At 47.2% G+C, this 22,860-nt stretch overlaps 1 protein-coding gene across 2 annotated transcripts in view; it reads left to right on the forward strand.

The window, feature by feature from the left end:
- The window catches only part of CEP89 (centrosomal protein 89), an 86,932-nt gene that overhangs the window by 35,372 nt on the left and 28,700 nt on the right, over positions 1-22,860 (forward strand). For both annotated transcript variants that reach the window (XM_083165177.1, XM_083165178.1), the window contains exons 12-16: positions 6,703-6,806; positions 8,126-8,241; positions 10,766-10,946; positions 13,429-13,596; positions 16,573-16,714. In XM_083165177.1, coding sequence (XP_083021303.1) covers positions 6,703-6,806; positions 8,126-8,241; positions 10,766-10,946; positions 13,429-13,596; positions 16,573-16,714 — 711 coding nt within the window. The remainder of the gene's footprint in view (positions 1-6,702; positions 6,807-8,125; positions 8,242-10,765; positions 10,947-13,428; positions 13,597-16,572; positions 16,715-22,860) is intronic.

Below are 22,860 nucleotides of genomic sequence, written 5' to 3' on the forward strand. Positions count from 1 at the left end.
ATACCACTCTGTGGGTGGTGACGGGGGGCATATACCACTCCGTGGATGTTGACGGGGACTCTTGCCACTCCGTGGACGTTGAATGGGACTCTTCCCACTCGGTAGATGTTGACGGGGGTGAATACCGATCCGTGGTTGATAACACGTCCTCTTGCCACTCGGTTGTTGGTAACTCGTCCACTTGCCACTCTGTGGTTGGTAACGTGGACTCTTCCCATTCCATGGTTGAAAATGGGATCTCTTCCCGCTCCGTGGTTAATAACGGGGGTGACCACCACTCGTTAGTTGGTAACAGGTGCTCTTGCCACTCCGTGGTTGGTAACGTGGACTCTTGCCATTCCATGGTTAAAAATGGGATCTCTTCCCGCTCCGTGGTTGATAACGGGGGTGACCACCACTCTGTGGTTGGTAACGGTGGTTCTTGCCTTTCCGTGGTTGGTAACGGGGGCTCTTGCCTTTCCGTGGATGTTGACGGCGGCGAATTCCTCAATGGTGAGGGAGTTTTTCTCGCGCGGGGAGGCGGTGGGGCCTGTCTCTCCCGCGGTGCCGGTGGGGCCTGTCTCTCCCGCGGGGCCGGTGGGGCCTGTCTTTCGCGAGGAGTCGGCGTGTCCTTTCTCTCGCGGGGAGGTGGTGGGGCCTTTCTCTCGCGGGGAGGCGGTGGAGCCTGTCTTACCCGCGGTGCCGGGGGCGTCTGCCTCTCCCGGGGCTCTTGCTTGGCTTGGCCCATTGATGTTAATTGGGCCATTTTCCTCTCTAGTGGTAGTTTGGACACACTCTGCATCACCTTAATTAAAGATTAAATAAAAATAGTAAATAACAAATAAGCTATATACAAATATTCCTTCTAGTCATAATGGACGGAATCTAGTTGTTTTCAGTGCCGGCACAGTAGATGGCGCCCAAAAGGTGCTACTGAATTGGTTTCCCATTTGTAGTGCGACCATTAGAAATGCTGGGTAGAGACCACCACACGCAGTCATGACCCTGAGTGTTCGGGACGGGCGTATGAGGTCACTTGATGTCAGCGCCTGCCCCCAAATGAAAGCGTTCATCTGAAAAGTAAATCCTGACTTTTCACAGTGAACAGAGGAAAAATCAGTCAATGGTGAGTAACCATCGAACGATCTTTCCAGTGTGCGGGCGTACACGTCCCAGCATAGTGTGGGTATTTGGGTGGCGGGGTGGGCGTGCCTTTGGTGGGCTGGAGTTTACCTCACTTTCAGGTGAGCCTCGCCCCTTAAGAAATCCATGAAGAACCCTAATTGCTCAAACATCAAAGTACGAATAGAAATAAGAGCACACTTACTTACCTTGCCACTATAGAACGGGACGCAGCGCACGGCTGCTCCCGTTTGTCTCCTCCTTCCTTCTCTCTCTCCTTGCTCCTCTCCAAAATCAATATAAGAATTGAAAATGCTGAAAACTCAGCCACATTCAAAAGCTCTGACTGCACAAGTCGGGACCAGGCAACAGAATGACTCCTAGTGTTCCGTCCTGGCTCACCAGGCATTGTGACATCATAAAACCACTGTGATGTCATCACAGGGCCATTGTGATGTCATCACACAGGTATTAGCAGCAGCCATACAGGCAAATATATGTATAAAATAAAGTATTAGACTGTGTGTATGTATAAGCAAGGGCAGAATAGCATATCTCCTACCTGCCTTAATTTACAACCATGAAAGGGTCAAAATTATTACCAAACTGGGTGGAGCTATACAGATTGGGGCAGTTTTTTTTATACCAATGTAACATGTCTTAATGTTGTGAAGGGGATCAGGCCTTGCCAAGTACCATACTAAAGTTTGGGTAGGGGTCTGTCAGTGCTGCTTCAGCCTCTGTGCTCTCAGAAGGGCAGTTCGGGCACCGCTACTGGTCATGTGCGACCTTGATAAAGCCATTAAAGTGAAATGCGCATTGGCGGAACGCCTGTGTTGTTATGGTAACAGTGATAGGTTACTGTGTGTGTGGCCTACACAGAAGGGCTCAATAGTGGAGTTACCTGTAAGCCATAGGATAGAAAGCTGCCGAAGGCTGATTGGTTATACTGACTCCCCTCTATGCAATATTGTTAGATTGCTAACTATACATGTTACATCTGCCCCACCTGCCGTGCACATGGTTTTGCCCGTGTTGGGAACAAATTTGTACTGCGATCAGGTCTGAATAAGGGCCACTGTCTTCCCCCATCTGTGTCACTCATGCCTGACTGTGTCACTATCTTTTAAAATGTAAGCGCTCACGAGCAGGGCCTTCTCTCATCTTACGCATGAGCAAACCCCGACCTTCGGTGGCGAGTCCGGACCATAGCGACCGTGTTTGTATCACCCCCCTTGGGATGACCTGACTGATCCACCCAAGCACAGTCTGCAGAAGCCAAAATCCCATGTGTTTTTATATAGCACATAGAAGACATAAGCTATCATTTCTCTCATGGTCAAAGCGCTGAATGCAGTAGAAATGCTGGTACTCCAGAGCTCACGGCATTCCAGAATACTTCTGTCCCGATGGTTCTGTAATGCCTCCCAGCCTACCAATGTCCTACCCCTGCCCCCCGCTTAAGTGACAGGTGCGTCTAACCTGCGCGCGAGTATATACTTTAAGTCTTTAAGAAGCCCCTATAATCCCTTAGATCATCGGCGACACCCCGCTTGATTCAGCAGAGAATTACGGCTGCGCTACACACGTCCTACGCCTTGTTGAATTTGTTCAAGGCCTTTACCAACGTCTAATTTGACTGTCAACCAGGGCATAAAGAGGTGTGTGTAGATAGGAGAATAATCAGGGGCGTGGCCTGGAGTAGCTAGGAGGAAGACGTGGCTGCCTGCTCTCCCACACAAAATCCTGCATAACTGTCCTTTTTATACGGCAGTACCCCTCTCCTTCTTGAACACAGCGGTGGGATTCTCTCCTGCACGGTCGACTCTCTGTCCTGACTGTGCTCACTGTGTGCTCTCGCTGCTGCAGGGTGATCCTGGCGGCGGGGTCCTCCAACGTGGGGCTCCTGTCGGCTGCTGTGATAGACGAGTCCTGTCTTTGTTAGGTGACCCGGGGCAAGCACCTTGGTGTCTAGAGGTGGTTTACCCTGGTTGATGCTCCGGTGCCTGCCTGCTGCGTCTCCGTGTCTGGGGTGTGACCGCTGCCATCTTGGACCTTCGTGGAATGAGGTACTCCGTTACCCTATGGCCTGCAACTTCACACTTATTGGATATCCTACTATGCTGGGCGGTGTGCTAGCCACCGTCAACTTCCTGTGGGTAATTCCTGAAAGGGTTGCTTGGCCTCGTTATTGTGCGGGAAATCTCCTATGTATCATTCACATACATCATGCCTCACTATATACACCATCTTCTTGAGGATAGACATGCCTCTACTCACAGGTTGCTCAAAATATTTGGTGAACATACAGTGGATAACTCTTCCTCCTCTTACACCCCTGCGGCGGAGTTTAAAATAGATATACCTATATCTTGTGAGCCTTCCATTCTCACAATCGGCCAGATATATCAAGCTTCAAAAGTGATAAAATGGAGAGTGATAAACAACCAGCCAATCAGCTCCTTCCTGTTATTTTTCAAACCCAGCCTGTAACATGTCAGGTATAAGCTGATTGGCTGGCTGTTTATTACTCACCATTTTATCACTTTTTGAAGCTTGATACATCTGGGCCTATAACTGTAGCTGATTCTATCCTGGACACGCTACTGCCTAACAGTGCAGATTCTAGTCACTGCATACTGTATCTAGCTACTGTGAAGATGCCGCGGACTCCTCAAAGACTTCTCCTGTGCTCTTGCTGGATGCCTTTGGATGTTAGGACTTGATATTTATGCCTACGGTATGGTACACTTCTTATTCTGGTTCTGGGGGGCCCTGGAGCAAATTTGGTACTTTCTCCATCTTAGGTTGGGATGTCGAGAGCTGGCCGGACTGACACTTTTCAACTCTGTACTCATGATGCTGCCATTTCCCACCAAGTGTATTATTTTTATTTACCTGCATGTCAATGTTTATGTTGATGAATAATTGCCCGTTAGCTGATATGTAACCATATATCCTGCTTGTGTTTCCAATTTCTACTACCTGTCTAGTGTTGTCATTTATCCTGCTTGTCTTTGAGACATCCTGCTTGTCTATTCTGACCCTTCTATGGAGGGGGGGGGGGCTGCTTTAATTAGTATTTTGTGGGAGAGCTAGGCGTATCCTGACACAGGGTCATTCGTTTTTTTGCCTCACACTAGGAGGAGGGGGGGGAGGGATGGGAGTGGTTAGGTTAGTTAGGTAGTGGGGAAGGTATATAGTAAGTTTAGGGATCCAAGTATTCCTCAGTTGGGGATAGATTATATAGGGAGGGTTGCTTTGGGATTTCTCTTTTGTGTTGAGTTTGATATATATTTTATTTTATTCTGGGCACCTATTTAGTTACCAAGGCTTTAGTTGGGTACGGTGGAATTTGTCCTGTGTTTGATCCATTTATTCAGATGTGTGGGTCTCTTGGTGCCCGTATGGCGTCTACGGGAACCTGTGAGGCTATACTGTTATTTTATGAATCCTCTCATCCTTATATCTATGATGTATCTCCTTCATACACTTTCTTTTATTCCGCTTTGCAACTGTGCTAACACTCCTGATACTGTATATACCAATTTTACCTATCATGATATGATTTAGTACCTTGTGGTGTGCTGTATACTTGGTGTTTTGTTTTTTGTTTTTCTTTTATGTCTTCTTATGCAAAAAATCGATAAAAAATATTGAATAAAAAAAAAAAAGATAGTACAATAATCGGGTAATGGCCATGTCTCCTCATAGACTAAGGAACCATCTGAGATGTGTGTAGACAGGAGAATCATGGGTAATGGCCATGTCTCCTCATAGACCAAGGAACCATCTGAGATGTGTGTAGACAAGAGAATCATGGGTAATGGCCATGTCTCCTCATAGACCAAGGAACCCTTTGGGATGTGTGTAGACAAGAGAATCATGGGTAATGGCCATGTCTCCTCATAGACCAAGGAACCCTTTGAGATGTGTGTAGACCTATTTTAAAAAGTAAATGTACACGTTTTATTTGACATATTCTGACACTGTAGCCCCCAAGCAATCACCCAGCATGGAGATGCTCCAATTGAGGAAATAACCACAGAGAGACAGTATTATTCACCACTGATTTTATTACACAAATTGTTGTTGGAAATAGCACATTATGGGGTGAATTTACTAAGATGGGAGATGTATTGAAGATGGGATGTTGCCCATAACAACCAATCAGGTTATATCTAGTATCTCCTAGACAATACTAAATAAATAAGTAGTCTGTATCTATTAGATGAGATGTAGTGCGGCGCTTCTACATTTGGTGCGTATGCCACTCCGTGATGGTGACAGGGGTGCATACCACTCCTTGTGTGGTGAAGGGGGTGTATGCCACTCCAGTGACAGGGACGTTTGCCACTCCATAAATGGTGACTGGGGCGCATGCCACTCCGTGGATGACGTCAGCGAACCGGCATTATTCCCGGATTGCTGTGGGGATGTGCACATCCCAAAATGAAGGTTCGCTCCGGGACTGACCCGCTTCATAGTCCCAGTGCGAACCTTCATCTTGCGATGTGAAAGCAGCATTAGTAGCGTCTCCTATCACTTCCATCATTTTTTATGTGTTTTGTATGTATATATTATTAAAATATCTACATAGGTTTTAGGATCAACCCAATACATTTGATTTATTTGGACCAGTCGTAAAATGTGCTTCACCTAAGAATTTCTAGTTCTGCTGTGGCTGGCAAAATCTTGCCGTGCTACAAACACCTGATTCCTTACATCCTGCACCCAGAGTGCCCAACTCGTTGTCTGTTCTCCTGTAGTCAGCAAGTTGGCAATATCCGTCTCCCCGCCTTAGTTTTTCTGTTTGTTTGTAGTTTATTTTAGAAATGTTTTCCCTGACTGATATTCATTTATGTAATCGCGTTCCTTTATAACACGTAATAATAGCGCATTGATTTTGAGTTTTGGCATGGGGAGGTTGTCTGAATTAATCGGGCAACTCCAAGTGGCGAGTTTTCAGCAATGATCATTCAAAAAATCACATTTAACGCATCCCCGTAGATTGTCCATTAGATGTCATTGGAGGATGCCGCACCAGGGCTGGAACGCATGGGGTCCCCTGGCTGTTGTGTGTAACATTTTATATACCGATAAAACATGCGGCTCTGTGAATGCGATGATACAAACAACAGACTTACCGCTATTAAGCTGGAAAATGAACCTGCCATTCCATCTTGGTTCCAAACCACAAAATTGCAGAGAAAACCTACAATATTAAGAGTAATGATTCTCCGCAGCAGAAATTCATGGAGTTAAGTGGTTTTCTGCCACAGAAAATTGCAGCTGTAAAATTGCTAGCGTGACGTTACTCTGTTAGTTCTTCTCACCTGAATCTGTTTTAAAGGGCATTCTAATAAATCTGGAAGCCTTAGATGTAAATGCACAATATAGAGGCCTATGTACATTTCACAGTATGCAGAAGCGGAATTTCAGAACATTTTGTGCCGATTATATGGTGTATTTTACTTGGAGGCCAGGACAGAGTTTTACGTTGTATATTCTTTCATTTCTATTATCCTGTTGGCAGTGATTACATCTTTTCTTTGTTTGTTACTTTTTAATTTTTATTACTTGTTGTTTCTATAAATATAGGAGGAAATAAAGAATTTCAAAGTCCGCGTTAATGAGATCATAGAAGAAAATGAGAACTTGCACCAACTTTTGGCTCAGGACAGACCTGTAACTAATAAAGAATGGTAAATATTCTGGGGTGTTCTGGGCATTTAATTGCATCTGTTGAGGGTTCCTTTCCATTCTCCAGCTCTTATATATTATTTAGCCAGATCTGTCACTCATCCCCTGTGTGTATAACGCTGGGCGGGGTTACAAGAGTGATTGACAGCGTTATACACACATAGTTTCTGCCTTAGGACACCCCCCCCCCCCCCCGCCCAGCGTTATACACAAACCCGCCCCCCCTAGGGATAGACCAGTGTTATACACATCCCCACCCCCTTGGAAAACACCTCCCCCGCCCAGCCAGGGCTACAGCACCACCCACCATCCACCATTATACACCACAGCCAACAGGTGAGCAGCGGGTCCCCCCCCCTTGCGTTCGGGTTCTGCATCAGCGGGTCTGCCCGCACCCTACCCCCAGAGCAGCGGGTCTGCCTGCAACCCACCCGCTGCAGTAATGGGTATGCCCCGTCAAGCAGCGGAGGGTCTGCTGACGCCGCTGATCCAGCAGAGAGGGGGGTGCAGGTATACCCGCTGCTTCGGGGAGTTGCAGGCATAACCGCTGCTCCAGCGAGGCGGTGCGTGCAGACCCGCCGCTCTGGGGGAGGGAGGGCATACCCGCTGCTCTGGGGGGGGGGGGGGCAGACCCGCTGCTTCGGAGGGGGGGGGTGTGTTGTGGCCAGACCCGATGCTCCGGGGGGGGGGGGGGGGGTGTGTGCGGGCGTAGCCCCTTACGATGGTGTGAAGAGCGCCCGGAGGGCACGATGAATCACCTAGTTTGACAAGAATTGCCAGAGAAAGTGGGAGGTGTCTTTTGGATGGCCGGTACCAGGTTTGAATGTTGGACCATGTTATTTATTTGGGCTACAGGCCAAATGGAGGTGTGCTCGTGTGTGTGTGTGTGTGTGTGGGGGGGGGGTGTATGAATCTTGTATTATGTGAAGATTTCTAGATGCTCAATGCACAGTGTTATGGTCTGTAAAGACTTATGGGGTGGGCATCCAGGCCTGATTAGGTTACTTTGCAACCACCCTGGTGCAGCCAATAATGGATTAATGATTTTTTATGGATTAATAAATAATATATGCAGTACATTATATATCTACAACTGGAGACTCTCCGGGGTCTTCCGAGCTCTGGATGGCTGCAGAGTGGGAGGACCCTGTGATGATGCCCCTCCCATATATCCTGTCTGGACACTTATTGTTATTGGAAATATTGAACTTTGATTACACTCTGCAGCCGTCAGTAGGTTAGGAATATGTAAATCACCTTTCTGTGTTTCCCTAATAGTGCTGGGATAAATCCCCCATTATTATTGTGCCTCCTCATGCAGGGAGCTGCTGCAAGCTCAAAACAAGCTCCTCATAGAGGAAAACAGTGTCCTGAGCCAGCGGCTAGAGGTGCTCAGTGGGAAGAGCCGGGAGACTCACGGAGATCACATCCAGGAGGGTGAGAATAATGACCGCATGCGTTATACTCTCTATAGAAAAAAGAAAAGGGTGAAACCTCGCTTATCTAAGGTGCCAGTCTTGCCCACTACACACAAGGCCAGATGTCTCCTTACTGTATTATTACCACACTCTAACAGCATGCACAAACAGACACGAGGCAGGCATAGAGAATATAACAAAGAAAAAAGGGTAGGCCACCAAGGTGACCTTAGAGAGCGCCTGGGAGGAGTGTGTTAAGCCGAAGCAGCGGTTTCTGAATTGGGATGTCAGTCCCAAACAATAAACAACAGAAAAAAAGAAAAGGGTGAAACCGCGCTTATCTAAAGACATGCAACAGGTGTTGGTAAAAGTAAGCAAGTATTTAATAAAAATAAATGTAATAAAATTGAAGGATACATGATACATGATGCTTCAATTTTATTACATTTATTTTTATTAAATACTTGCTTACTTTTACCAACACCTGTTGCATGTCTTTAGATAAGCGCGGTTTCACCCTTTTCTTTTTTCTGTTGTTTATTGTTTGGGACTGACATCCCAATTCAGAAACCGCTGCTTCGGCTTAACACACTCCTCCCAGGCGCTCTCTAAGGTCACCTTGGTGGCCTACCCTTTTTTCTTTGTTATACTCTCTATGCCTGCCTCGTGTCTGTTTGTGCATGCTGCTAGAGTGTGGTAATAATACAGTAAGGAGACATCTGGCCTTGTGTGTAATTATACACCGCAGCAGTGGGCAAGACTGGCACCTTATACCACTTTTACACCAGAATACCGGATAGGACCCGGGAAATCGAACACGGGAAATTGCCAGGGCATGCCCTGCCTCAGACCCCATTTACACTGCACTTCAATCCGGGTTATTCCCGGGTAAGGCCCTTTCACACTGAAAACGGATCAGCCCTGTCTTTCCTTGCTGGTGTCATTAAAAATGGACCTTTGGGCTGTTTGAGATGAGGTCACAAGAAAGGGAAAAGGGAGGGGGTGGGTTCTGCTCCCAGCATTGCAGCAAAGATGGCAGACGGAGTAGCTGTGTTGCAGTTTGTGCTGTACTTTTCAGCAATTGAGAGTTTGAAGCAGCTTCTCACCCTGTGCTACTTGCTTCACACTTGGAGTAGGAGAGCACAATTCTTGGCTGAGAGGTCTAGATCTCGACTCCAATATTTGTGCCGAAGGAGAGAGCATGGTAACGCTGCTGCTGCGCTGCTACATGCGCCCTGTGCGGGTCTCCAGCAGATGACATCATCTGCCAGAGCCGCAGAAGCTCCAATCAGCTCTTCGCACCCTCTACCCACCAAATAACCCGGATAATGGCCATTTACACTACCCTGAGCCCCGGATAAGCCCCGTATCCGACCCTGAACATTTGCCGGGTCAGATTCCCGGGGAACAGTACCCGTGTTATTTTTTTTTAAGCCCATTTACACCATGCCCTGCCCCGGACTGGAGCGGCAATATCCCGGGTCCAAACTCTGGTGTAAAAGGGGTATTAGGGGTTATGTTATGGCATCATTAGTTTTTCCCCAAGGCCAGAAGGCTTCAGAATTTCGGAGCGCAGCATAAGCTAGACAGACACATCTCTGCGCTCGATTAACAGGTTACCACGCGCTATGTACTTTTACCCACTTTTCTCAGTTTTGCAGATGATATTATTAATAGCTAGCTGATGTGCCCAGTTTCAACCGGCCAGACGTTTTCAGGGCGGAGTAGGATCTGGAAAAATTTGCGCATATACAGACTAATAGCTGTATTTGATATATGATGTGCCCTGCTCAGGCAACGACAACATAGAGATATGTCACTTATAAAGGTTGTCCTTCTGCTATTAATATATAGATGATAATAATCTATGTTCAGTACCGGTAACAATCCCATGGTGGCTTCACATTTAATTGTCCTGCCCCCATAAGGTATGGATAGGACTTGATACACCTAACCACAGGGCAAGAGACACCTGGCGTGAGTGAGCCGCCAGATCCCGTGCAACTCTGCTAGCGTCCAACATCTTTGCCACCCAGAAATGCATCTTAGTCGCAAAGCGCTGTGACTTGGACTCACTAGGAGACTACGCTGCTTTATTTGATATGCATCACTTGCAGAGCTGTGTGCGGCTGCTGCACTGTAGCACTTTGTATGCAGATTCAGACTCGCTCAGAGATGTACAAGTGCAGCGCATTAAATTAATCCATGCAGTCTCCTGGTGCATCCTAGTTGCAACACGTTTCCTTTTAAGACTTTCTATTTCATTTACTGACCAGCAGAATAGCGATGTCAGGCTGTGTGATGATGATGATGGTGTAAGCGAACGCACAGCTCGTAGGGATGTGTGTCCAGGTTACTATAACAGCCGTATCATTCTCTACCTAGTGCTTATTATGGCACCCATCTCAGGGATGGGATCATTGGCATTGCAGGAACGGGTTGCTCATTAGGAATACATAAGGGAGATTTCACAGCTCAGTGACCTTGTTGCGTAGAACGCCGCACTTGCCGCAGATTAACATAAACGTTTTTCTTGCTCGCAGTCTCCCAATTAACAAAGCAGCTAATGAGTTTAGAAGCTACAAAGCGGAGCCAGGAGGAAGCGCTGTTAGGATCTCAGGAACAGCAGGAAGTTTTACGCTCCAAGTACAACCAGCTGAAAGCGAACATGGAAGGCAGCGTCGCTGCTGAGGAACACGTTGCCGTGGTCAACGACTTAAAAAGGTACAGCACCTCACCCTGTGTAGTAACCAATAGCAACATCATCTACTTCATACTTGTGCGACATAGCTCTGCTACTTGGCTTGGAGTTACAGGTTGGGGATGGGGGGATGGGATGGGACTGGTGCCGGCGAATATGTTGGAGCGTGTCACCAGCAGGTCGGCTTTGCTTTAACATCTGAGACATATAGCTGATGTCCCTAATAATCTGACACTGTGGGGTACATTTACTAAGATGTGAATTCTGCTTCAGAGGGGATGTTACTATGGGCGACCAATCAGATCCTGTCTACTATCTTCTAGTGGGGAACCTTTGGCCCTCCAGCTGTTGTCAAACTACACATCCCAGCATGCTCTGCAACAGTTTTAGTATGGACAAATAGAAAAACTGTAGCAGGGCATGCTGGGATGTGTAGTTCAACAACAGCTGGGGGGCTAAAGGTTCCCCATCCCTGTTCCTAGAGGGTGCTAAATAAATAAGAAGTAGATTCTGATTGGTTGCCCATAGCAGCATCACATGTGAAGTAGAATACACATCTTAGTTACCAGATATACTCGAGTATAAGCCTACTTTTTCAGAACATTTTTTTATGCTGAAAAAGCCCCCCCTTGGCTTATACTTGAGTGAGAGTCCCACTTGAGTCAATAAATTTTCCCAGTTTTTCGTTGTAAAATTAGGATTGGGTCGACTTATACTCGAGTATATACGGTAATTTTCCCCCTATGTGTCCTTCTGACGCATCCCACCCCCAACCACTGTGTGTTCTCCTAACACAGTCTCTCCATCCAGCCCCACTGTGTGCCCTCCTAACACAGCCCCCCCCCAGCCGCTGTGTGTCCTTCTGACTCAGCCCCCCAGCCGCTGTGTGTCCTTCTGACTCAGCCCCCCAGCCACTGTGTGTCCTTCTGACTCAGCCCCCCCAGCCACTGTGTGTCCTTCTGACTCAGCCCCCCCAGCCACTGTGTGTCCTTCTGACTCAGCCCCCCCAGCCACTGTGTGTCCTTCTGATGTAGCCCACGTCCAGCCACTGTGTGTCCTCCTAACACAGCCCCTCCACCCAGCCCCACTGTGTGTCCTTCTGACGCAGCCCCCCCCCAGCCGCTGTGTGTCCTTCTGACTCAGCCCCCCCAGCCACTGTGTGCCCTTCTGACTCAGCCCCCAGCCACTGTGTGCCCATCTGACTCAGCCCCCAGCCACTGTGTGCCTTCTGACTCAGCCCCCCCAGCCGCTGTGTGCCCTTCTGACTCAGCCCCCCCCAGCCACTATGTGTCCCTCTGATGCAACCCCCCCCAGCCACTGTGTGTTCTCCTGATACGCAGCCCCCCCCCCCCAGCCACTGTATGTTCTCCTGACGCAGCCCCCCCAGCCACTCTGTCCATCTGACGCATGCTCCCCCAGCCACTTTGTGCCCATCTGACACAGATGCCCCCGCCCCAGCTACTTTGTGCCCTCCTGATGCTGCCTCCCCAGCTACTGTGTGTTCTTCTGACGGAGACACCCCCCCCCCAGCCATCGTGTGTCCTTCTTGCCACAGGCCCCCACCTCCAGCCACCGTGTGTCCTTCTGGTGTCTCTTTTATAAAACAAACTCACTTCTATCACTTGTACGCACATCTGTCCTCATCTCTTCTGACAGGTGATTAGTGTGATGATTTACATGGCTTCGTGCTCTGATTCCTGTGTAAATGTGAATCCTGTATTGTATCCTCCCTGAATGGGAGACCTCTATGTTTTATTACAGTTCTGATGTTCTTTTCTGGGGTGGCAGCAGTGATGAATGGCATCGCTCAGTGCTCTTTTCCTCTCAGAGCGGCTTTCATAACTCAGGGAGCTAATGTATAAATGACTTGCCCACCTGTAGCGCCAGCGGCCATACAGCAAGAATGCAGGCAACCGGGGGAAAAGGACTGTCAGTGCAGAGGGCGCATACATATACAAAAGTGCTGACTGGGACCGCTGACCGATCATAAATGTGTCCACAGACAGCTTTGCAACTGGATTTGTGTCTCATTGATGTTTTTAGTTGCTAGGCAACCATTGCTCCTTATCAATATATGAGCTGTATAAGGGCTGACTTGCTACATTACCACTGAGCAGTTATCTGTTTCATAGCCTCTCTGGAATTAATAGCCTAGAGGTAGGCAGCAATCTCTGCCGTGCTCCATTTCGAGTTACCCGGCCTGTACTCCTATGTAAGACGCATGGCCAGATTTAATCTCTCCAATAATAATGTCAATCTGAGGCCAACAGAATGTTACTGCCCGTCGGCAGTCCCGATAGCTGGCGCAGAGAGCCGCCTGTCACTGCAGTACCATAGCGGAGTAATATGTCTGCCTCTCTCTCTTTCTCTCTCTTTCTCTCTCTCTCTCTCTCTCTCTCTCTCTCTTCCCATCAAGCAAACATAGCACAGGACTGAACTGCTCGCAGGGTACTGAGCGTTTCTGTTATAGAACACATTTGTGTTTACTGTGCTTATTTCCTACAGCCGGCTTCAGCGCCAGCAGGACGATAGCGAGCGCGAAGTCCGGGATCTGATGGCCAAGATCTCCGCTCTGCAGGCAGAGAAGAAAGCTCTACTCTTTCAGAGGAACGATTTTTCAGAGGACAACAAGGTCCTGGAGGCCGAGGTGGAGAAAGTCAAAAAATCAAACAGGTTGGTGTTGTCCCAGAAAACAAAGTAACAATAAAGTAAGAAGAAGTTGCAAGTAAAACATGTGCAGTAGCCATTAGCAACAAAACATGAGTGTGAAATAAGTTATTCCCAGGGAAGATCATGTAATACTGTGCACAAACCTTGATATACATATCAATGTGATTACTGGTTAATTAATATTTTGGTTCCATTGTGGCCTGCACTGTGTATTTCTCTCCCGTGTGTGTCTACAGATTAGTTATAATCCACAATAGAGTGACCTGGGAGATTCCCCTATAAGAGCTGTAAAAAGCAGTAGCCGGGACTTGAACTCTAGCTTAGCCATTATGGCTCAGGAATAAATCCAGTGCTATGAGACCTAGTCTGCACAACTGCCTGGTTGCCAGGAGACTGATTGGAGGTGATTCTAAAAAGGTGAGTCACAAAGATGACCAAGGAAGCACACAGAGTGTTTTTGGCGCACACTTGAAAAATAATGGATATGTGCGTTAAGTAAAAATGTACTTTTATTATCATCCGCTAAAATAACCATTATTCGTATTTATGGCATATTCGTATTTGTGTTTACAAATACGAATGTATACGCCATTCGGAAATACGAATAGGAATCACCATTCAAAAGAAAGGTGATTTCTAATTTACTAAGCGGTCGTATTAAAATACGCCCGCTAATTATCGACAAACTGCTGGTAATTGCCGGCCAAATACGCCAGAAAAATAGACTTCATTTTCCTGGCGTGTTTGGCAGAAGCCTGCACGGATCAGTCAGATCCGTGCAGGCTTCAGTGTAAAAAAAAAAAAAAAAGGGTTAAAAAATAAATAAATAAATAATAAAAACAGTGTGGGGTCCCCCCCACGTCCGTATCCAGCACCAGGCTCAAAGAGCTGGGGCTGGTTTTAAAAAATCAGGAAACGGGGCCTACCTGGGGCTCAAGAAAGGTAAGTATCAAAATGTGTGGGCTTTGGATGTATTAAAGTTTTATTTTTCATGTGTGCTTTTTTAACTATTTCTATTACTGTGGAACTACAAGTTCCAGCGGGCCCTTTAATGCCCCTCATGCTTGGACTTGTGGTTCTCCAAGTCCCAGCATGCCGGGGAGGCTTGCTGGGACTCATAGTTCCACAGTATTAGACAATAGTTTATAATTCTATTTTTTACACCTTTAATCAGCCCGGTACCCACAGCCCAGGGGTACCGGGGACAGCACCAGGCTTCAGCCTGGGCAGGTAAGTTCTGGAGGGAGGGGACCCCTTCGTTGGGGTGGTCCCCACTCCCCCAGGACCCCTGCCCAGGCTGACTGGTCGGTAGGATGAATGCTTTGGCCGGGGGGGACTTGTATAAAAAGTCTCCCCCGGCTGTGGCTTTACCCTGCTGGCTGGTTTGGCCTGGGGATGGTTCTTAAATTACAGGAGACCCGTATTAATTTTGTCCCCCGTATTTTGGGAACCAGACCCGGCCCTGGAGCTGGTTTTAAAAAATCAGCCCAATCTAATTTTTTCCCTGATTTTTTAAAACCAGCCCCGGCTCTCTGAGCCTGGTTCTGGTTACGACCGTAGGGGGGGGGGGGGGGGGCTGTTTTATTTATTTATTTATTTTTCTCTATTTTTTACACACTGAAGCCTGCACTGATCTGATTGATCTGTGCAGACTGCCAATACTTTGCATACTGCTAAAACAGTCGTATGCATTCGTATTCATTCGTATTAAGAATACGAATATGAAAAATCGTATTCTTAGTAAATTCCCCCCTCTGTGTTCTTCCTTGGTCATCTGTGTGTCTTACCTTTTTGGTTATAGCGCTGAACCTCTTTGAGAGCACCACTCACTAATCGCTGAAACATTAGAAAACTTTCTGCACGACTCCTGTTTCTCTGCCGCATCCTCAAGTGAGTCCCTTCTCATTACTGGCAGATGGCAGGTCACCAGTGTGTAGCTGGCAGCAGGGTGCATGCACATGTATGATGTCCCGCACGCCTGTACTTGACAGACACCGTAGACATTATATTATAGATAAAAGAGCATTATGTTGCACGATTCTAAGAATTGTTCCACAGGAGAAAAACTGTATATTTGGAAGATCAACTGCACTGAAATTACTGTACTTTTTTTCCCCTATAGTCCTCCTATAGTCTAATCTGCATTGTTTACCTATGACCTCCCTGATGTTCTTAATTGCTGGGCTGGCCAAACTGGTCCCCGAGATCTACCAACAGTCCACGTTCCCAGAACACCTAGCTGGTGCACAGGTGCAGTCATTATTACTAACTGTCACATTTCCCAGACCACCAGCTGGTGCACAGGTGAAGTAATTACTGTCACATTTCCCAGACCACCTAGCTGGTGCACAGGTGCAGTCATTACTAACTGTCCCATTACCAGACTACCTAGCTGGTGCACAGGTGCAGTCATCACTAACTGTCACGTGTCCAAGACCACCTAGCTGGTGCACAGGTGCAGTCATTGCTAACTCACATTTCCCAGCCCACAAGCTGGTGCACAGGTATAGTCATTACTAACTGTCACATTTCCAAGACCACCAGCTAGTGCACAGGTGCAGTCATTACTAACTGTCACATTTCCAAGACCACCTAGCTGGTGCACAGGTGCAGTCATTACAAACTGTCACATTTTTAAACATGTGGTGCATTCATTCCTAACCGACACTTCTACAGATCCATGGGTGTCCTGGAAAACATGGATTGTGGGTAGATCTCGAGGACCGATTTGGCCACCCCTGACTTAGGGTATTCCACAGCTATCCTTTAATGCACCTTCATAGTCCATATTACAATTTCAAATCTAATAATGTGCACACTCAGCATTTTATATGCAACTTTCTTTCAGCATCAATTGCAATATGTAATTAAGAGTCTGACAAATGAATAATGCAATAGCGTGAGCATGGCATGCATCCCAAAGCTGGCATTACTGAGTATTGCTGCCACAGACTTAATGGCTGTGCTTTTGTGTTCCAGGAAGTTGCAGAGGAGGATCGGCCAGCTCAAGCAGCACTTGGAGGATGCAATGGAGAAGGAGGTGTCGGCTCACCAGTACCTGGCCAATCTGATAACCCTCTCGGAGAGCATTGCGGGGGAACGGGACCAACTCATTCACATGGTGAGTGACAGGCGTTCAGCCTCCTCTCTGCAGCCAGTACTGGCGTTGTGCCGTATCATTTCCAATGGTGCTAATACAATTATCTGCAGATAAGTGGTGCAGGTATGTACATGCACCAAAGAGCTTACTGATACTAGACTACACATTGGTATTAATATACCACAGCCTACGTATTACTAAGCTGAATTGTCTACAAGGAATAGGCTCAATTCAGGAGTGGGCTCAATTCAGTAAGTATGGGCTCAATTCAGAGTTGATCGCTGTTGTGCAAATTCGCAATCCTATAGATTTATCAAAAGACTGTGCATGTGTATGGATCGTCCTGCGCGAGCCCAAATAGCGTATAGATCGAATCGCAATCCCCTCGCAAGTTGACTGACAGGAAGCCGGCGTTTGGGGAGGTGACCGGCCCAAGTGTCAGGAGAAATACAGGTGGGCCCAGGAGTATCCAGGGAGGATCTGTGACATCAGCGCAGCACTCAATCAGGTGGAAGGTTCAGAGTTATTTATATTTGCTAAGACTGGGAAATTCATTCCATGGTGAGTGAATCGCGTATGGATTTGCAGATGAATAGCTAGGACTTTGCAATTCACTCCCAGATTTTGGGAATGTGGCCAAATGTCTATTTACTATGGTCAGTTGTGTGTGTGTGTGTGTGTGTGTGATAGCACCCCAATTCGGTTTCTTTGTGGACCCGGAAGACGTGGCTGTTACAGGCCGTGTCCTTGATACATTGCAGAACAGAACCAGTGTGTTGTGGTGTTACTCCCTGCCCTGAGCAGCAGCAATCTATTCTGATGTGTTCTGATGTCTCCGCTTCATAGCTATTTTAAGGTTACCTAGAAGCTAAAACATTCTCCCGGGGGAAATCTTAACAAGCGGCGGCGGCCAATCCAGCGCTCATAAGTATTTCCTATTGTACAGTAATGGCCATCTGTAATCTGTACTGTGAAATAAATCACTGAGTGTAAATATATATACCATCAATAATTAAATCCAGGATTCTTAGGTTCCAACCTGTTCTTATCCTTCCCCATTGCACATTTCCTTTTATGTTTTATTTCTCACATAAAATGACATAATCTGGGTGTTCGTTTCATAGGTAACATCGATGGTGTGAAATCATCTGCAATAGAACCATCAACGGTTTCACCCAACAATGGTAACCCCTGCTTTATTATTCAGAAGGCTGTGGACCAATGAGAGCATGGGGGCAGCACTTCATGGGAGTGTTGGGGGCGGAGCTGAGTGCCATGTCCCAGCAATTTGTAAAAAATAATCTATACAGTATATGTATATTTGTTGCTTGTGCATGATTGATGGTGGGAAACCATCTGGTTCTCCCCCATCGATGGCAAAAGTATTCAACATTGGTCATAGATTATTGATTTTGAATCATCCATAGTGGATGGCCAACACTACGCAGCACTGCCATACGTGTGCCTGATGGTTCCCCTGCGTATGTGCCCAGAATGAACTGCTTGTGAGACCGGCAGGACTTTGTATGGACGTAGTGCCTCACTCACGGGCTGACCCAAAGAGAACAAAGAAGTGCTTGTTTCTCCAATACAGAGGTGGGGAGTCCTTGTTTCCATCCCTCAGAATATTTCTGCTGTCGGCGTATAAGACAGTGATATCGATATGTGCTGCTGCGGGAATCGCTGCTGATCTCATTCATTTGTCCTGTGCATAAGACGCTGCTGAATGTTCCTCTGGAGAGTTTGTAGCTGTTACCTTCAGGATCTCTAATGGATAAAGCTAAAGAGAAACACATCATACTCATTACCTGGGGCCTATGAGCGGCATGTCACACCATCTCTCTTCATCTTCTCCAAGTCTATGTCCTTAATCACTACTGAGTATGGGTCATAGTGTCAACACTATGAAGGTCGACGAGGCTGAGTTCGACACATGAAATAGTTTGCTGTAGCTAAGGTCAAAAGGTCGACACAAGCATTAGGTCGACTATGGAAAGTTTGACAGTCAAAAGGTCGACATGAGTTTTTCAGAGGATTTTGTTGTCACAAATTTCGACGTAAATCGACCTGGACAGAGTGGCGGTATTTCGTCCCCTTGCATGGCTCACTGCACTCGGCACACTTTTATATTCTCCCTCTACACCCCAGTGGATGGTAGGTAATGAAATACTGCCTGTCGGCACATGTCGGCACATGTCGGCTCGAAAAAACGATTAAACTTTTGACTGTGAACCTAATGCTTTTGTCGGCATTCCGACCCTGTCGGCCTTAGGCATGTCAACCTATTTGATGTGCCGACCTAAGCCCTGTCGACATTTGGTGGTCAACTTCATGTATGTCAACCTTCATAGTGTCAACCTAGCCGCCGTTTCCTTCTGGTTGTAGCTGTTAAGGCCTGGAAATCCCTTGTCCGGTTCCTTTTGTACATTGTTTCTGGATTTGCTTTTCTAAATCCTTTTAGAACAAACACGCACACGCACACACACACGCACACACACACACCGCTCAGCATGAATAAAATCAATCGGTGTCTAAATCTGTCCCCCGTACCCTGTAGTTCCATTAACCGTTCATTGACACCATCTCCATTCTGTTCCGCTCTCCCGGGTGTATCGCCTGGGTGTTATCACCGTTCACATTCACAAAATGATTCCCATTTTTCTCTGAGACGTTACAAGGACGCCCCTCTCCTTTGTCCGTAAAACAGTAATTGCCGCCCTAATTCTGTCCTTTCTTGATGACTGTAATTTTCCTGTTTCCCCGTCTCTCATCTTCTCTGCTATCCGTCTGCGATGTTCTCAGGCTGCTGCAATATAAAGAAAAGCGCAGAACACAAATTATTTGGGCTGACCTAATGAAATCGTCAGCACTTGACAGGTTCGGTGAATCGCTGTATTTGTTTTCGGGGAGTAAATGTATTCTTAGAACATTTTAAGACTCCAACATAGTGTACACAGAGGCATACATGGTAAATCTAGAAAACATTTCATAGTAACAGGGTATCAGAGCCTTGGTACAGTACGCAATGACCTACACTAGAATTAAGTCCATAGTACAGTAAATAGGAGTCCCGGGTGGGTATCCATTCTACACTTGGTGATCCCAATGTATGGACAAGCAGACGGAGACAAGGGTGCAGAACACTAGGTAACATGGACTGTGGAAGAACATGGGGAGGAGGGCCCTGTCTGTAAGAGCGTACATTGTAAGAGGAAGGGATGAACCGTTGAAAGGTGGGGGGAGAGCAGTTTAGGAGAAGCGACATCTATGGGATTGCTCAGCAGGATACTGAAGTCACCCAGCATAAGAGAGTAAAGTTGGAAGGAGATGAGAGAAGTTAGGCGTAAAAGTTATCTAAAAAGTGATGGGAGAAACCAGACGTGCTGTTGAGTGGGACAGAAGATGAATGGGGCGGAAGAGGTTATAGAGCGTATCTCAAAAGAGGTAGGGCCAGTGAGTGTGTGCAATGTAAAACAGTGCAAAGAAAGTTAGGGGCCAGGTAAGTCTTAAAACTACTAGGTGGGAGGGTCCAATAGTATACAAATGGGTTGTGACCAGATGGGTGATACACTGATTGGCAATGATGCTGTAAAGCCCGCCACACACCCACTGCCACAATATCAGAGAATTGACCCAGGGTTGTCCCTAACACAACTGCAGTCCTATTGATTGAATCAGAATCCTCTGTATGGTCATTGGCTGTTCTCGTAGATCCATTCTTTATCCTGTACGAGTGATCACCTTTGGACCATAGAACCAGCCGCTCTTCTCGAGACCTTGTTCAATCAGGTTGCCCATGACTTTGGCCAAGCGCGCACTGAGCAAACCTGATGAATACAGATACTTTGTAACCTTTTTATAAAATGTTCTATCGGTGTCATTAGCTTCCCGACAAAGATGTTCCTCATTGAAATATTAGTTAATTATTTACTTTGTCTGACTTTTCTATCCGTGGCATTGATGCTGGAACATCAAAGCACTTCTGACTCTTATAACCACTGAGATCTATGGGTTATGCGTCAGACGTCCTTCACTGGATATCCTGCTGATGCTCATTATGGCAGCTTCTCTGATCATAGCAATATAAGAAATGTTCTAATTCTTTCTAAGTAACCGGGGGGAAATAATTATGGATACTTTCCTGAAACAAATTATATAATGGAAAGTCTCGCTAGGTCTCCTATCATAATTCCTCTGTGTATACCCAGTTTTGAACTGTGCAGGGATGAAAGCACGGATTGGGTGAGGAGAGGAGTTCTCTGGTCTTGTAGGATGCAGGAAACCACAGACTGAGGGCAGTATTCAATGAGAAAAATTTGCCGTGTTTTATGGCGAGTTTGTGCTATTTTCGCGTTGGAAAGAGCATTTTGCTCTCCAAAAGTGAACCATCTTATTCAATGTGATATTTTCGCCGTCTTTTTAAGTGATTTTCGCCGTGTCTCTCCGTGTAGCAATTCTCCATCTTTTCATGGAGAACTGGAATGTGAACTTTCCAGGTCCCCCGCTGGCTATAGGGGGGGGGGGGGGGCAGCTTTTGCTGCCTGGGTCCCGGGGAGCCCTCCTCCCCTCCACATATGTTCTGGGGCAGCCAGGGAGACTTTAATCTCACTGGCTGCCACCGTCCCCCGGCTCCCTGCCAGCTCCCTGCCGCGGACGCTCGTCCGCTGCAGGGGTTAAGACTCGCCGGTAGTGGCGGCGAGTCTTAACCACATTGAAAAGTGGGAGCAGGAGTGGCAGCGAGCCCTCCGGAACAGGGCGAGTGCATGGCGAGAGAAAAAATCTCTCGCCATGCACGGAGAATTTTTCTCATTGAATACTGCCCTGAGAGTTATATAGTGTGAGGAGCAGGGTCCCCAGCAGCACAGAATATATCAGGAAATAAGTGATGTGTCAGTGAGGACAGGGCTGCATGTAAAAGGGGCAGATACATGATATGAGGATTGGAATGGGGCAGCAGGAAGCCACAGACTGAGGGTTATATAATGGGAGGAGCAGGGTTCCCAGCACAAAGTATATCAGGAGATGAGTGATGTGTCAGTAAGCACAGGGCTGCATGTGATGGGGCAGTGACATGATTTGAGGAGGGGAATGGAGGTAGCAGGAAGCCATAGACTGAGGTTTATATAGTGGGAGGAGCAGGGTCCCCAGCAGCACAAAGTATATCAGGAGACGAAGGATGTGTCAGTGAGGACCAGGCTGCATGTGGCAGGGGCAGTGACATGATGTGAGGAGGGGAATGGAGGCAGCAGGAAGCCACAGACTGAGATTTATATAGTGGGAGGAGCAGGGTCCCCAGCAGCACAAAGTATATCAGGAGACGAAGGATGTGTCAGAGTAAACCAGGCTGCATGTGACAGGGGCAGTGACATGATGTGAGGAGGGGAATGGAGGCAGCAGGAAGCCACAGGCTGAGATTTATATAGTGAGAGGAGCAGGGTCCCCAGCAGCACACAGTATATCAGGAGATGAAGGATGTGTCAGTGAGGGCAGGGCTGCATGTGACAGGGGGCAGTGACATGATGTGAGGAGGGAAATGGAGGCAGCAGTTAGCCACAGACTGAGAGTTCTATAGTGAGAGGAGCAGGGTCCCCAGCAGCACACAGTATATCAGGAGATGAAGGATGTGTCAGTGAGGACAGGACTGCATGTGACAGGGGCAGTGACATAATGTGAGGAGGGGAATGGAGGCAGCAGGAAGCCACAGCCTGAGAGTTCTATAGTGGGAGCAGAAGGGTGCAGTTATGATGTGAGGCGGCCAGCGGTGGTTCGTGGATAAGCCAATGAGTGTCATGTAGTGATTGGAGCATGGTCTCTGGCCTTCGTATCATGTGGATGTTATGCTACCCATACACTTGTGAGATATTGCATGCAATCGTTTGATTTCGACCACAACTGTTCGATAAATCAAATGATTGTATGCATATTTTAGGGACCATATGATGAGATACGCGGGCCCGCAGTGAAATCTCTAGTCCGTAGATAGTATGTGCGTCACATAATATATATCGAATTGAGTGATCGCATGTAGTTTTTAACCACGGGCGATCGCTCGAATGCAATCCACAGGTGAGGGTCGGAGAGAAAGTTTTCAGCGTTGTCTGTTCGGGAAGAGGGGGCCAGAGGGAGCGCTGGCTGAGTCCATTGAAAGTAGCGTAGCGGTATGCAGT

This window comes from Crinia signifera, chromosome 11 (assembly GCF_055691185.1).
Source record: "Crinia signifera chromosome 11, ASM5569118v1, whole genome shotgun sequence".
NCBI classification, from domain to species: Eukaryota; Metazoa; Chordata; class Amphibia; order Anura; family Myobatrachidae; genus Crinia; species Crinia signifera.